This window comes from Dermacentor albipictus, chromosome 3, assembly GCF_038994185.2.
Source record: "Dermacentor albipictus isolate Rhodes 1998 colony chromosome 3, USDA_Dalb.pri_finalv2, whole genome shotgun sequence".
In the NCBI taxonomy this organism is placed as follows: domain Eukaryota; kingdom Metazoa; phylum Arthropoda; class Arachnida; order Ixodida; family Ixodidae; genus Dermacentor; species Dermacentor albipictus.
In genome coordinates, this window is record NC_091823.1 from 42,788,536 (window position 1) to 42,799,918 (window position 11,383).

General features: G+C 45.4%; 1 protein-coding gene across 1 annotated transcript; it reads right to left on the bottom strand.

Annotated features, from left to right (window-relative positions):
- Window positions 1-1,894: 1,894 nt before the first annotated feature.
- On the bottom strand, window positions 1,895-11,218 carry Polr3A (RNA polymerase III subunit A). The gene is made up of 5 exons (XM_065432673.2): window positions 9,698-11,218; window positions 9,070-9,369; window positions 7,246-7,528; window positions 4,658-6,162; window positions 1,895-3,075 (listed from the first exon to the last, which is right to left on the bottom strand). Exons 1-5 carry the CDS (start codon window positions 10,832-10,834, stop codon window positions 2,134-2,136), a joined length of 4,167 nt encoding a protein of 1,388 aa, XP_065288745.1. The 5' UTR covers window positions 10,835-11,218; the 3' UTR covers window positions 1,895-2,133.
- Between the last annotated feature and the right edge of the window lie 165 nt (window positions 11,219-11,383).

The following is an 11,383-nucleotide window of genomic DNA, read 5'->3' on the forward strand; positions in this document are numbered from 1 at the left end:
CGAGCCCTCGTGCTTGATAGACACCATCCTTCCGTACCACCCTGACGTGAGTGAGTTGACGACAGTCTCTCAAGCCGCTAAATACGCTAAAGAGTGTCGCAAGATTGCTCGCTTGCTCACCACTGCTGATCAGCAATGCCAGAAATACCATTGCGCTGTCTCAGAGGCTCCAATGTCTTATACCCCCGACTCACTTGTATGGCTCTGGATCCCGTCAACCAGCCCCGGCTAGTCCAGGAAACTTGTTTCGGAGTATCACGGCATTACCGTGTTGTCAAGCAAACTTCACCGGTGAATTACATCATCGAGCCGCTTGAGCCACCTTCAGATCAACGACGCTGAGGGCACGAGATCGTGCATATAGACGAGCTAAAGCCATACTATGACCCTGCTGTTGTGTCCTGTCCCTAAGTAGCCAGGATGGCTCTTTTCCAAAAGGGAAGTGAATGTAGTGAAGAATATTATCGATACTTGAAGAAGCAGAGGAGTGTGCCGCTCATGCAAGAAGATGACAGTTGAGAACCTCGAGGCCTTTGCGCTGTTCCTTGCCTTTGTCAGTATGCTGACTACAACAGTGTCCGTTTTATAAAAGGAGTAGATTCCAAACATCCTCACCATAGCACAAACACATCTGCTGAACAATAATTTAGTTCTAATGTTAAACACATTATCATTGTGTTAAATGGAAAGACTATGGTCAGAGTCCTTCTTCTCTGCTACGGCCTAGCTCAGAGATCTATGTGCCTCTGCCCTGCTGAACCCATCTATGGCTGACGAACATTCTATTTTTATCTCATTTGCTTTCACACACAAGTGTACTTCCCTTCCTTAAACACCCGTTATACTAGGCTCTAATAGACACTCTAAGTCCACGCAACTTTGTTAACTTTGCTTCTTCTTAGGACTTTCATCTAAGGTGCCCAACCCAACTTTGCATCTTATCAACAGTACTACAGAGCAACATTGCATTACCCAAAATGCCACTTTTCTCTTCATATTATACCCATGGTTCTCTGCTCAGTGTTCAATCTTAAGCTTGCTTTGTTATCCTACAAGTTGTATACAGCAGTTGTATACTTTTCGAGGTTACCCATTTGACTTGGGAATGCCTGACAAATATGCTACAGCCCATTTTTATCCTTTTTCTAACTCAAGATTTGAGTCCCCTGCAATTACTAAGCCTTAATAAACATGCCACCTTTGTTGAACAACCACAAGTCCCGTCTTTTGTGAGGGGGTACATGCTTGCAGGCATTCAAACCATCTTTAATCTAGAAGGCAACTTCGTGCACACTACCAAACTTCTCAATGAATTTCACATGGCAACATTTGCATATGGGCTTTAGTGAAACAATCGTCTAGATCCATAACTATGGTCAAAGGCCAAAGAGCAACTCAAATGCCACTGCTACCATTTCTCAGTGCGACATGGCATTGTTACCAACAATCATGATTCGTTTTTCAACGTTCTTCTTTAATGTTTGAAGAAAATTCAATCATTCCAAATGTGCACAAAAATGGTCATCATACAGAATGTGAAAATACCACAACAAATATGATTATACAATCCACTTTCTTTGATTCCTTGAATAAAATATTTCAGTTGGGTGCTATTAATGTACAAGCTACGCTGCTGCTTTAGCTTGTTTCAGGAGAACTATCTGTTGATCCAAGTTTACCTAGTAATTCAGCTACTGACACGATGCATGACCTTTTCCAACTGTAATATTGTATGGAGGCTATGGCTCTGCGACATCGATACCATGTGAACACGAACTCAATTGAAGCGCTGTGAAAACATTGGCTGCCTCTGTATATAGCATTATGAAAGTATATATTAAGATCGGCTTGCATTAGGGATAGTGTGTAACAGGCACAAACAACTCAAGAAGGCTCTGTCAGTACTCTACATTTATTGTAAACGACCACAGTAAGGCCAAGAGCTTGCACTTTACCCTTCACTTTCCCAATCATAGTCGCATGCATAACTAGAGCAGCCCCCAACTGAACCAATCTTCAACACATATCTGATTCGACTTCTTATTTTTGAATCAACATAATCACTATTGCTGATAAAAAGATTCCTACAACAAAACAATAAGTTATAACCACTTTACGTCAGGTAAAAATTTATCACTCTTCACCGAGTTTAATGTGAAATTCACTGCGATCAAAGACAAGCTTGCGTGGTGCGGCCAAAGGCTGCCAGTCCACTTTGTGCACCAAGTCGAAGAAGCCTGTGCCAATGGCCATAGGGACACCTAGGATGATGCTCTCACTGACTCCTGAGATCTCGTCTGTCTGCCCATAGTAGGCAGCATCAAATAAATGGTCCGCTGTCTTCTCAAATGAGGCCAACATGAGCGCACTTTCTTTCATCCGCGCCAAGCCATGCCGTGTAATGCCGAGCACCTCTCCTCTGAAAGTCATCAGATCTGCAAGAAGCATAAGATGCCTGCGATCCACGCTGATTCCATGGCTTGCCATTGTGACGCCAATCTCCCGGATAATTGTGGCTCGAGCAGCTTCAATGCCGAGCGTCTTCTCTACCTCTGAGGTGTTGTTGGAGGATGTCTGCGTGCCCTTGACACCAAAGGTGGCAATCACCTCCCGCAGGCCATCCCCTTCCACGAGAAGCCGGTACCTGGTGCCCCCAAGCGAGTCGTCGGCATGAATGACTGCCCGCGAGCTGCTCGGGATGCCCTTGATGACGACCTTTGGCAGCTGTTCCATTAAATTCTGCAATGCGTAGTACAAGGATGCCTTGGAACTGGCAGTAGGTCGAACAGTCAGCAAGGAGGCACCAAGGGCCTTAATGTTTTGGCTCTTGATGCGAAGCTTGGATGTTGATATTGAGTAACTGATTGTGTCTGCAGTAACCTCCAGCTGCAGTAGCCGAATTCGGTCTATGTCAAGCTTTACAAGCACGAAGCAGTCATCAGGCAGAAAGACTTCCTCCAGGTACTCCGACACCTCGCCCAGCAAGGTTTTCTCAATGCGACCCTTGACACACCGGGCAAACTCGGCATCTTTGTCGTTCATCAGGGCAGCCGTGATGATTGGCGTGCTGATTGACTGCATAAAACGTACACACAATTTCTGTTATAACTCACACAAATGACTTGATATTAAGCAGCTAATCTCTTCATTTAAACTGGTTTTCTACAACATATAGCCAAGCAAGAAAGCTTGTCATGCCATACAAGCATTGCGTCTGGTTGGTGCAGCATACGGGTGTTGAAGTTATTTTTTCGGCTTCGCATAAGCTGTTTGAATTGACAAAGGGCAGCTGTCCTGTTGGAACAGGAAAGCTCGATGCAAAGTTAAGCATCATATGCAGTATTTTAACTGTGAGCACAAAGCTGTTCACAGAATACTCTTTTTGCTGCAGTGTCTTCTACGTAGGACTGAGCAGGTGTTTGAAAGGCCGACTGCAAAGCACCATATCAATGTGCAAAATGGGAAGGAGGGCTTCTTAGCAGTTCATTGCCAGGATTGTGGATGTAGTCCAGTGCTTGAGAATACTTCTGCAGCCAGCAGGCAAAAAGATTCCGGCTACCCGTAAGCCAGGAAAATAAGTGTGCACACACCCACCAATATTTTCACAGACTATGTACTAGCACACGTGTAAGCACACTCATCTGTACTCACTCACGTTTTTACTTGTGCCCGATCATACTCACCAACACTCATTAGCATTCATAGTCACTTCTATACTCACTCACTGGCACCCAATTGTGTGTATACTCATGTCTGCTCAAAATCACTGTTATCAATTAACCAATGCTCACTCCTCTTCCTACTTACGTCCACTCGCACTGTTCCTCACTATCTCACGCCGGTAAAATGAGTCTGGAGCGATTATGAGGTGCCATTTGTGTGAGTGAGTATGCCGACCTATGCTGCCACCGCATCATTGAAGCTGCATTCATAGCACAGGAGGAGGATTGTGGATTTTTGGAATGTGCAAGCAAGCATGCACAGTCATAGATTATTTTTTCATTGTCCAGCTTTCTTGTTTTCTTTGTTATGTTTTCGTGTTCATAACATTTTTCTGTTCTTTTTTTTCTGGGTTGTCTACTTATGTCACTTCAAAATAAACCCAACCAGTTGGAAGATTGTGCTTGTCCTCATGTCTTCCCATTCCTGTGTCTCCGTTAAATGTTCACCCTTCACACAAAACCGATGTAACATGAACTAGCCCAATCAGTTACGCTACCAAATGGTGAGAATTTAAGAGCAATTTCTGCCTGTCCATACCCATCTTCAGCTTGTGTTAGATGCCCCTTTGTCTGTTCAAGAGCCCATACATAAATACATAAAGCCCATATGCTAAATTTGTCATAAACATATTAACCTGCACAACAGCAGCAATATGCTTTTGTCAGTTACTTTCAACATGCATAACTAGCTGGCTGTATCGTAGCGTACATTTACAAAGGACATCAGTATTTAGATGATAGCCCCAAGTAGTACGTGTGCATATTTGCTTCAGTCTCTGTGTATAAAACTTCTATGCAAAACAACCTATATTTCTTCTGTGAAGAGGATATTACACCTTCACAAACATTTTCCTTCACCGTACCTAAGGTGAACCTGTTTATCTCGGTTCATTTTGTTCATGCCATCTACATGCAACAAAAAAAACAAAGCCTACCTTGCTGGCATTGATGATTTCCTTTATCCGAGGCACGCCCTGAGTAATGTTCATGGAAGCAACTCCAGCAAAGTGGAATGTCTTCAGCGTCATTTGCGTGGCCGGCTCTCCAATGCTCTGTGCACACACAGCTCCGACAGCAGTGGCAGGTTCCATGACAGAACGCAGATATTTTTCTCGACAGGTATCAAAGAAGCTGCGCAGCTGCGATGATGTCAACCGGTTCAGCTGCTTCAGCACTGGAATGTTCTTTTCCTTGACTTTGTACAGTGCGTGTGTCTTTGCAACACCTTTAGCGTAAGTGTTCAGAAAATCTTCGAGATCGTTTCGAAAGCTCTCTCCACATGCACTCATATCCTGGCTGCCCAGAATCTCCTCAGAAAGCTGCAAAATCCCATCCATGTCAAGCGGTGGCTCCTCCCTGTGAGGGTTCCGAGCTCGTGTCACTTCCATGACTCTCCCAAAGTCAACAGGATTGTCCTCCTTGCCTTCCATAGATGCAGGGTCCAACCCATCAGCTCCATAGCAAAACTGGACGATTTCACCGCATGAGTTGCGCACCGATCTGTCATAATGGCAGCAGAGGTCCTCCAGGGATTTGACCAAGCGGCGTTGCATGTAGCCTGTCTCGGCAGTCTTCACAGCTGTGTCGACCAACCCCTCTCGACCTCCCATTGTGTGGAAGAAGAATTCAGTTGGAGTGAGACCCGAGTAAAAGCTGTCCTCCACAAAGCCTCGTGCCTGAGGGGAGCGGTCGTGCTTCTCGAAGTGAGGCAGTGACCTGTCCTCAAAGCCGTTGGGCACACGATGACCACTGATGGCTTGCTGCCCGACACAAGCAATCATCTGGCTGATGTTGATGAAGGACCCTTTGGATCCGCACACCGCCATAATGAGCGGGCTGTTGGTTTTGTGCAACTCACGCAGGCAGGCCTTGCCTGCGTGGTCTCTCACAACAGAGAGCTCCTTGAGACACACTGCCTCCAGAGTCTCCTCCTCATTGCAACCAGGCTGAGCTTGAAGCTTGCCACACTTCAACTGCTGGATGTATTCTTCGCAGCGGGCATAGCCGGCACTCACCAGGTCCTGCTTTGCTTTTATAAGACCAGCACCCGGAGTCACGTCACCTATGCCAATGGAGAATCCTCGATTTTGAATATAGTAGGAAGTGAGGCGCACCAGCCTCCACATCGCATCTGCAGCGTACTGGTCGCCATAGTCCCGAAGAAGAATGTAGAAAATGTTGTTCTTTGACCCAGACCCCATGGTGCCCTTGTCCATTGTTCCACTGAGCAGTTCACTGTTGCGGATTAGGACGTATGCATCGTTGATGCACATCTCTTCTCCCGATGTATATGACTTGCCCTTGGCTCGTAGGCAGGCCATCACTGGAGATGAGCGACTGGGACGCATGATCAAGCTGAAGATTTGCTTGCCTGTCCATAAGCACACTGGCTTTAGAATAGCTGGTGGCGGGAGCTCGACACTCATGTTGGTGTCCTTGCCTGCAAACCACAAAGCCGTGTCCAACATTGAGACACACCACTGCAAGCCCAATGATGAAATAAGGCAGCTTTCACTCACTGCATATGCTTAATGCCAGTGAATATACAATGAACAGAGGAAATTGTCATTGCCCATTCTAATGCTCATGTACTCAAAGTAATATATGCTGAAATGGCACTGTATGGCTGCAAAAATACTGCACTGACATTAGCCATCAGCCACTAACATAGATTCCAAATAGATAGCATGGTTAACTGGGTAATTCCATGCCAAAGGTCCAGAGGTTTATCCGAGATCACTGTGTTGTATCACTGTGTAATTACTATTCATGTCTGTTAAAATACATTTCACTATAGGCACAGGAAGAATTTTTCCTGTAATTTTATTGGTTTAAAGTCTGATTTTACAACAGCAAATAACATTCTGTTTGCCAGGCACATGTGACAGCTCATATAATGGACTTATTTGTGATTTTTATTATCTTCTGCAGTTAAGATTAGACTGAGAGAGTTATCTGCATTTATAAGCTGGCATTTACCAAGTGAAAACTTTGCTTTTTGTTGTTCATGTCCTTTATTACTATTTATTTGTACATACATTCCAGTGCATGAGCACAACAGATTTATTTTGAGTACCAGAGCACAGGTGAGATCTGGTGCCTGACTTGTGCTATTTTTTGTCCTTATTCACGTTGTGCTGCCATTTCCAAATGAAGAGAGCAAGTCCTGTCGCTCCTGTATGGTTCTCTTTATCTCACCTATGTAATTTTTCATTACCTGCTTTGCAATCCTTCCTGCTGTCGCAAACAAATGCATGAAAAAGAAGAGGTGCTGTCTGATCCATCAGTCAATGAACGAAAGCACACGCAACTGTAATTGACAGTCAGTCAGCTAAGGACTACCACTACAGGCAGTCTTTCCAGTATTGTTAATAGTCAAACTTCCGGCGAGGCAGTGACATAGTCAGTGGTTCCCTTCCCCTCCCTGTGCCCCTCCCCCCAACCTCCAACAAACATTTCTGGCTATGCCACTGGGTGCAGGTGAAATCTATCTGTTCACATAACAAAAAGAAATGGATCATACCAGCAAGCATACAGGAGGCCAGCTGACAAGCTTTGGCTCTATCCAGGAAGACGTCCTTCTGAGTGATAAGGTAGCCACCAGTGATGAAGTCCTGAATGGCAGCTATGAGAGGCTCGCCGTTTCGTGGTGTCACTAGGTTCGCACGTGTTCCCATTAGCACCAGGGCTTCGGCACGTGCCTCCTCTGTCTGGGGTAGGTGGAGGTTCATCTCATCCCCGTCAAAATCAGCATTGTATGGCGTGCAGACGCACTCATTGAACCGGAAGGTTCGATGAGGCAACACCTAGAAGAAGAAGAAATTTAAAAAAGACATCTGTGACCCACAGCTGTTTAAATGTGTGGACAGGAGAGGCAGTACAAATTGCCACTTTGGATGTTGTGCCACGCAAAAGTGAAAGCATGAGAGTGATTGCCCCATGACACACCACCAGGGCTTGTTAAAAGCTGACCTTTATTTGTCTAGTGTTCCAAAATATTAAAGCACTTGCACTTACTAATTGCAAAAAAATAAAATAAAAGGATACTTTGAAGAGGCCCATCGGAAAAAGCAGCTGTATTGTTCAGCACAGATAAGGGGTTAACAATGATTGTTTTGCACAAATAATGTCATAAGGCATGGTGTAATAACTTCGAGATTATTATACCCCCAGTAATTAAAGTGAAGATGAAAATGTCATATCCACACCTACAATTAAATAAGCAATAGAGCTTCATAACAACCATCACTGGGTTATCTATAAACCTTTGCAAATCAAGTTCACTGGCAGTCCCTGGACTGCTGTAAGCTCGAGTGAGCGTGTGCTCAAATGCACTAGGGACAGCAGCAACATGTGCACTTTGTACATGCATGCACCAATCCAGAGAATAAGCTGTGGCAACCCAATGAAGATGTAAACGTCTATTAATTGTTTCATTCTGAAAGATAGCTACAGTGACAGAAGATTACTGTGGCCGAGGCTGTGCTTTTTTTTTTCACTTTTTCATTGTACTTTGATTCTACTTTCTCCCTCTATCTTTTTTCTTTCATCATAATATCCGTGCTGAAAATTATAGGAATAATGGTGCCTGAAATGTCAGCTTTTTCTGCTCAATTCTTTTTTTCTACAGTGCTTGGGTTCTGGGATATTGACGATCGACTCTGACACATGGTACACTAATTTCACATTCACAGGCGGCAGTCCTGACATAAAAAGAAGCCTCCTATGTGATGTAACTCATTCCATGTAGCAAGCCAGTCTAGGAGCTGGGTGGAGCTGATAACAGCTGTGCCCCTGCTCTCGGTTGGCAAAAACAAGACTTCATGTCAAGATTTCCACCTCTGAATGCTAAATTAGCGTACTGAGCATTAAATTTGATGATAAATGTCTTAGAGCACAATTGCTTTAGCAGTTATCAAATAAAATGAAGTTCGCTTCGAATATGATTGTCAAGTTTCTAATACAAACATATGTTGTAATCACAAAATTTTTAAGTTATTTAACACATGTCTGTTAATTATTTCCTCACTCTTCTATTTTGTGGAACTTGTGTCCATGTAAGCACATAAGTCGCCTATGCAAGCAATGTTTGCATAGCCAGCATAGTGATATTATTTAAATTATTAATACTTTAACTTTGAAAGCAGTGTAAATTGAATGTAGTTCGCAATTTTTTTCTTTTGTGTACGTACATGTGTATCATGCTGCTAATATCTTGCTCAATATTGCAGTACTCATAAATAAATATAAATAAATAATGTAATGCAGGTGCTACTCGAGCTGACTTTTTGTTTCTCTGCAGAACAGTTGATTCAGCTATCACAAGAGCAATGGGCAATCAATGAACCTTTGCAACATGAGCCATGATGCTGAGCTTGTGCAGTGAAGGCTGCCGGTTGAACAGCACAACATCACCATCCCTGAGGTGCCGTTCAACAGTGTCGCCTGGCCGAAGTTGCTGGGCCAGCTGTTCTCGGTTGCCATAGCGCAGGAAACGCTTGAAGCCAGAACCTCGGCATTCCAGAAAATTTGCACCAGGATGAACATCACAGCCATTGCGGATGAGCTGCCTCATCAGCTCAAGGTTGTACTGGGTGACTCTTTCCGGGTAGGTGAGGATCTTGGCCACGTGGACTGGTACACCAACCTAAAATTTGAAATTCAAGGATCATTAATCTCTTCACACACATTCACATTTTAAAAATATGTTCTTGCTTTCTCAACAATATTTTAACATTTATACCCAGCTGCTGAATGAGGCAGAATTCTACATGAAAGAAAAAATAACGCTAAGTGTGAGATTTAATGACCAAGCAGTGATACGATAGTAGGCTCTAAGGTGTCTGACGAACGTGTGCATTCATGTTTTAATCTGTACTGAACGAAGAAAAGCAAGCATATTGATACTGTGGTTGTGGGCCATATGGCACTAGCCAAACAGGCAGGCTGCTTACGGACACCGAACGTCTGCCTACCTCGTCAATGCGCAGATTTGGATCGGGCGAGATGACCGTGCGGCCCGAGAAGTCCACCCTCTTGCCCGAGAGGTTTCCCCTGAAGCGACCATGCTTTCCTTTCAGCCTCTGAACAAAGCCGCGGGTGGGTTTCTTGGGTTGCATGTTGAGCGGGATGCCGCTCGTCTCGCTGTTCACGTAGAGCGCGCACTGGAGCTGGAGGAAGTCCCAGTCCTCCATGATCATCTGCATCCGGGCGCCGGTGGTGCGATGCTTCTGGATCACGTCGTTCAGGAATATGATCTCGGTCAGCTTCACAGTCACGTCGTCCTCATTCGTGCCCGCCTTCAGCGCAGACACGACCGACGGCCGAATACAGAGCGGCGGCACTGGAATGTGCGTGAGCACTAGGTCTTCAGGACGTCCACAGCGCGCGTCCATCAGCAGCAGCGGTACGTCCTCATCCGGTATCCTGCGGAGCAGGTCGCGAACGACGAGCGGGTTGAGAATATCGCTGGTCACTTTGTTGATCACCGTGTCGATCTCGGGATTGTAGCCGCGGGCTTCCTGGTAATCATCCTGGAGGTCTTTGATGACGTTTTCGTTTTTCTTGTGAGCCTTTAGGCGCTCGTGCACGAACTTGAGCAGGCTGCACTTCTTCACTTGGCCGTTGACGACGCCGCAGTACGGGCAGCTCGCCTGCTTGCGGCACATCTCGACGATCCTCTTGTGCAACGACTTCTTCGTCAGGAAGGAGGTTGACGGGCGCTGCACCATGTCGAGGAAACGGGCCCGGTCAGCTGGAGGCAACATGACACGCGCGCACGTCTTGCACACGGTGTGTAGGATGCTGTAGACCGCTTTGAAATAGCCGACGTGAAACACGGGCATCTCCAGGCTCACCTGGCCAAAGTGGCCGACGCAGTCGGTGAGGCCCTTGCCGCATGTCTCGCAATTCTTGTCCTTTTGGCTCGTACCGAGCTTGTTGTCCAAAACGCCATATGGCACAGACTTGTGCAGAGATTCTCGCTGATAGAGATTCTTGCTGACACAGTGCACATGGCTGAGCTGCTGGATGTCGTTCGCGTTGAGAACGCCGAAACTGATGTTGGCTATTTTCATGGAGGTGTCCGCCTCGCGGAACTGCTCTTTGACCATCTTGACAGTCTTTGCCCGCAGTAGCAGAATGGTTAGTTTAATTATATTAAAACATCGCAGTACCTGTCGTCGAGAATTTTGAGCAGTTCTTCAAATGTGATCACTGCGTTATCTTGCCTGTGCTCGGAACCACTTGGAACAGTACATGCTTTACAGCCGCGCCGAGACAAGACTTCTAGCGACTTCAACTTCTTAACAGTCACAAGGCTGCCATCAGTAGCTCACTGCACGACTGTACAGACTCTACCATAGAATAAAGAACCAGCTATGACTGCACTACAGTGAACTAGAAAGCCCTTCTAGTTCACTAATATAACTGTGCCATCAGTGCGTGCGGTTCTGCTCATGTAGGCTGCCATGAGCTTTCATAGTTTCCAACATGCCTTGGAAGTTGGGTTAGTTTTAGAGCGTACCGGGAAATTTTGTAGAAAAACAATTCGCGCGACGTTCCACAAATTTTACGTGTGAAAGCTCTTACACGCTAAATCTAAATAGCGACATACTTTTTGTTTTCTCCAGCACATTCGGTTGCCAAGGTAATTATCGTCC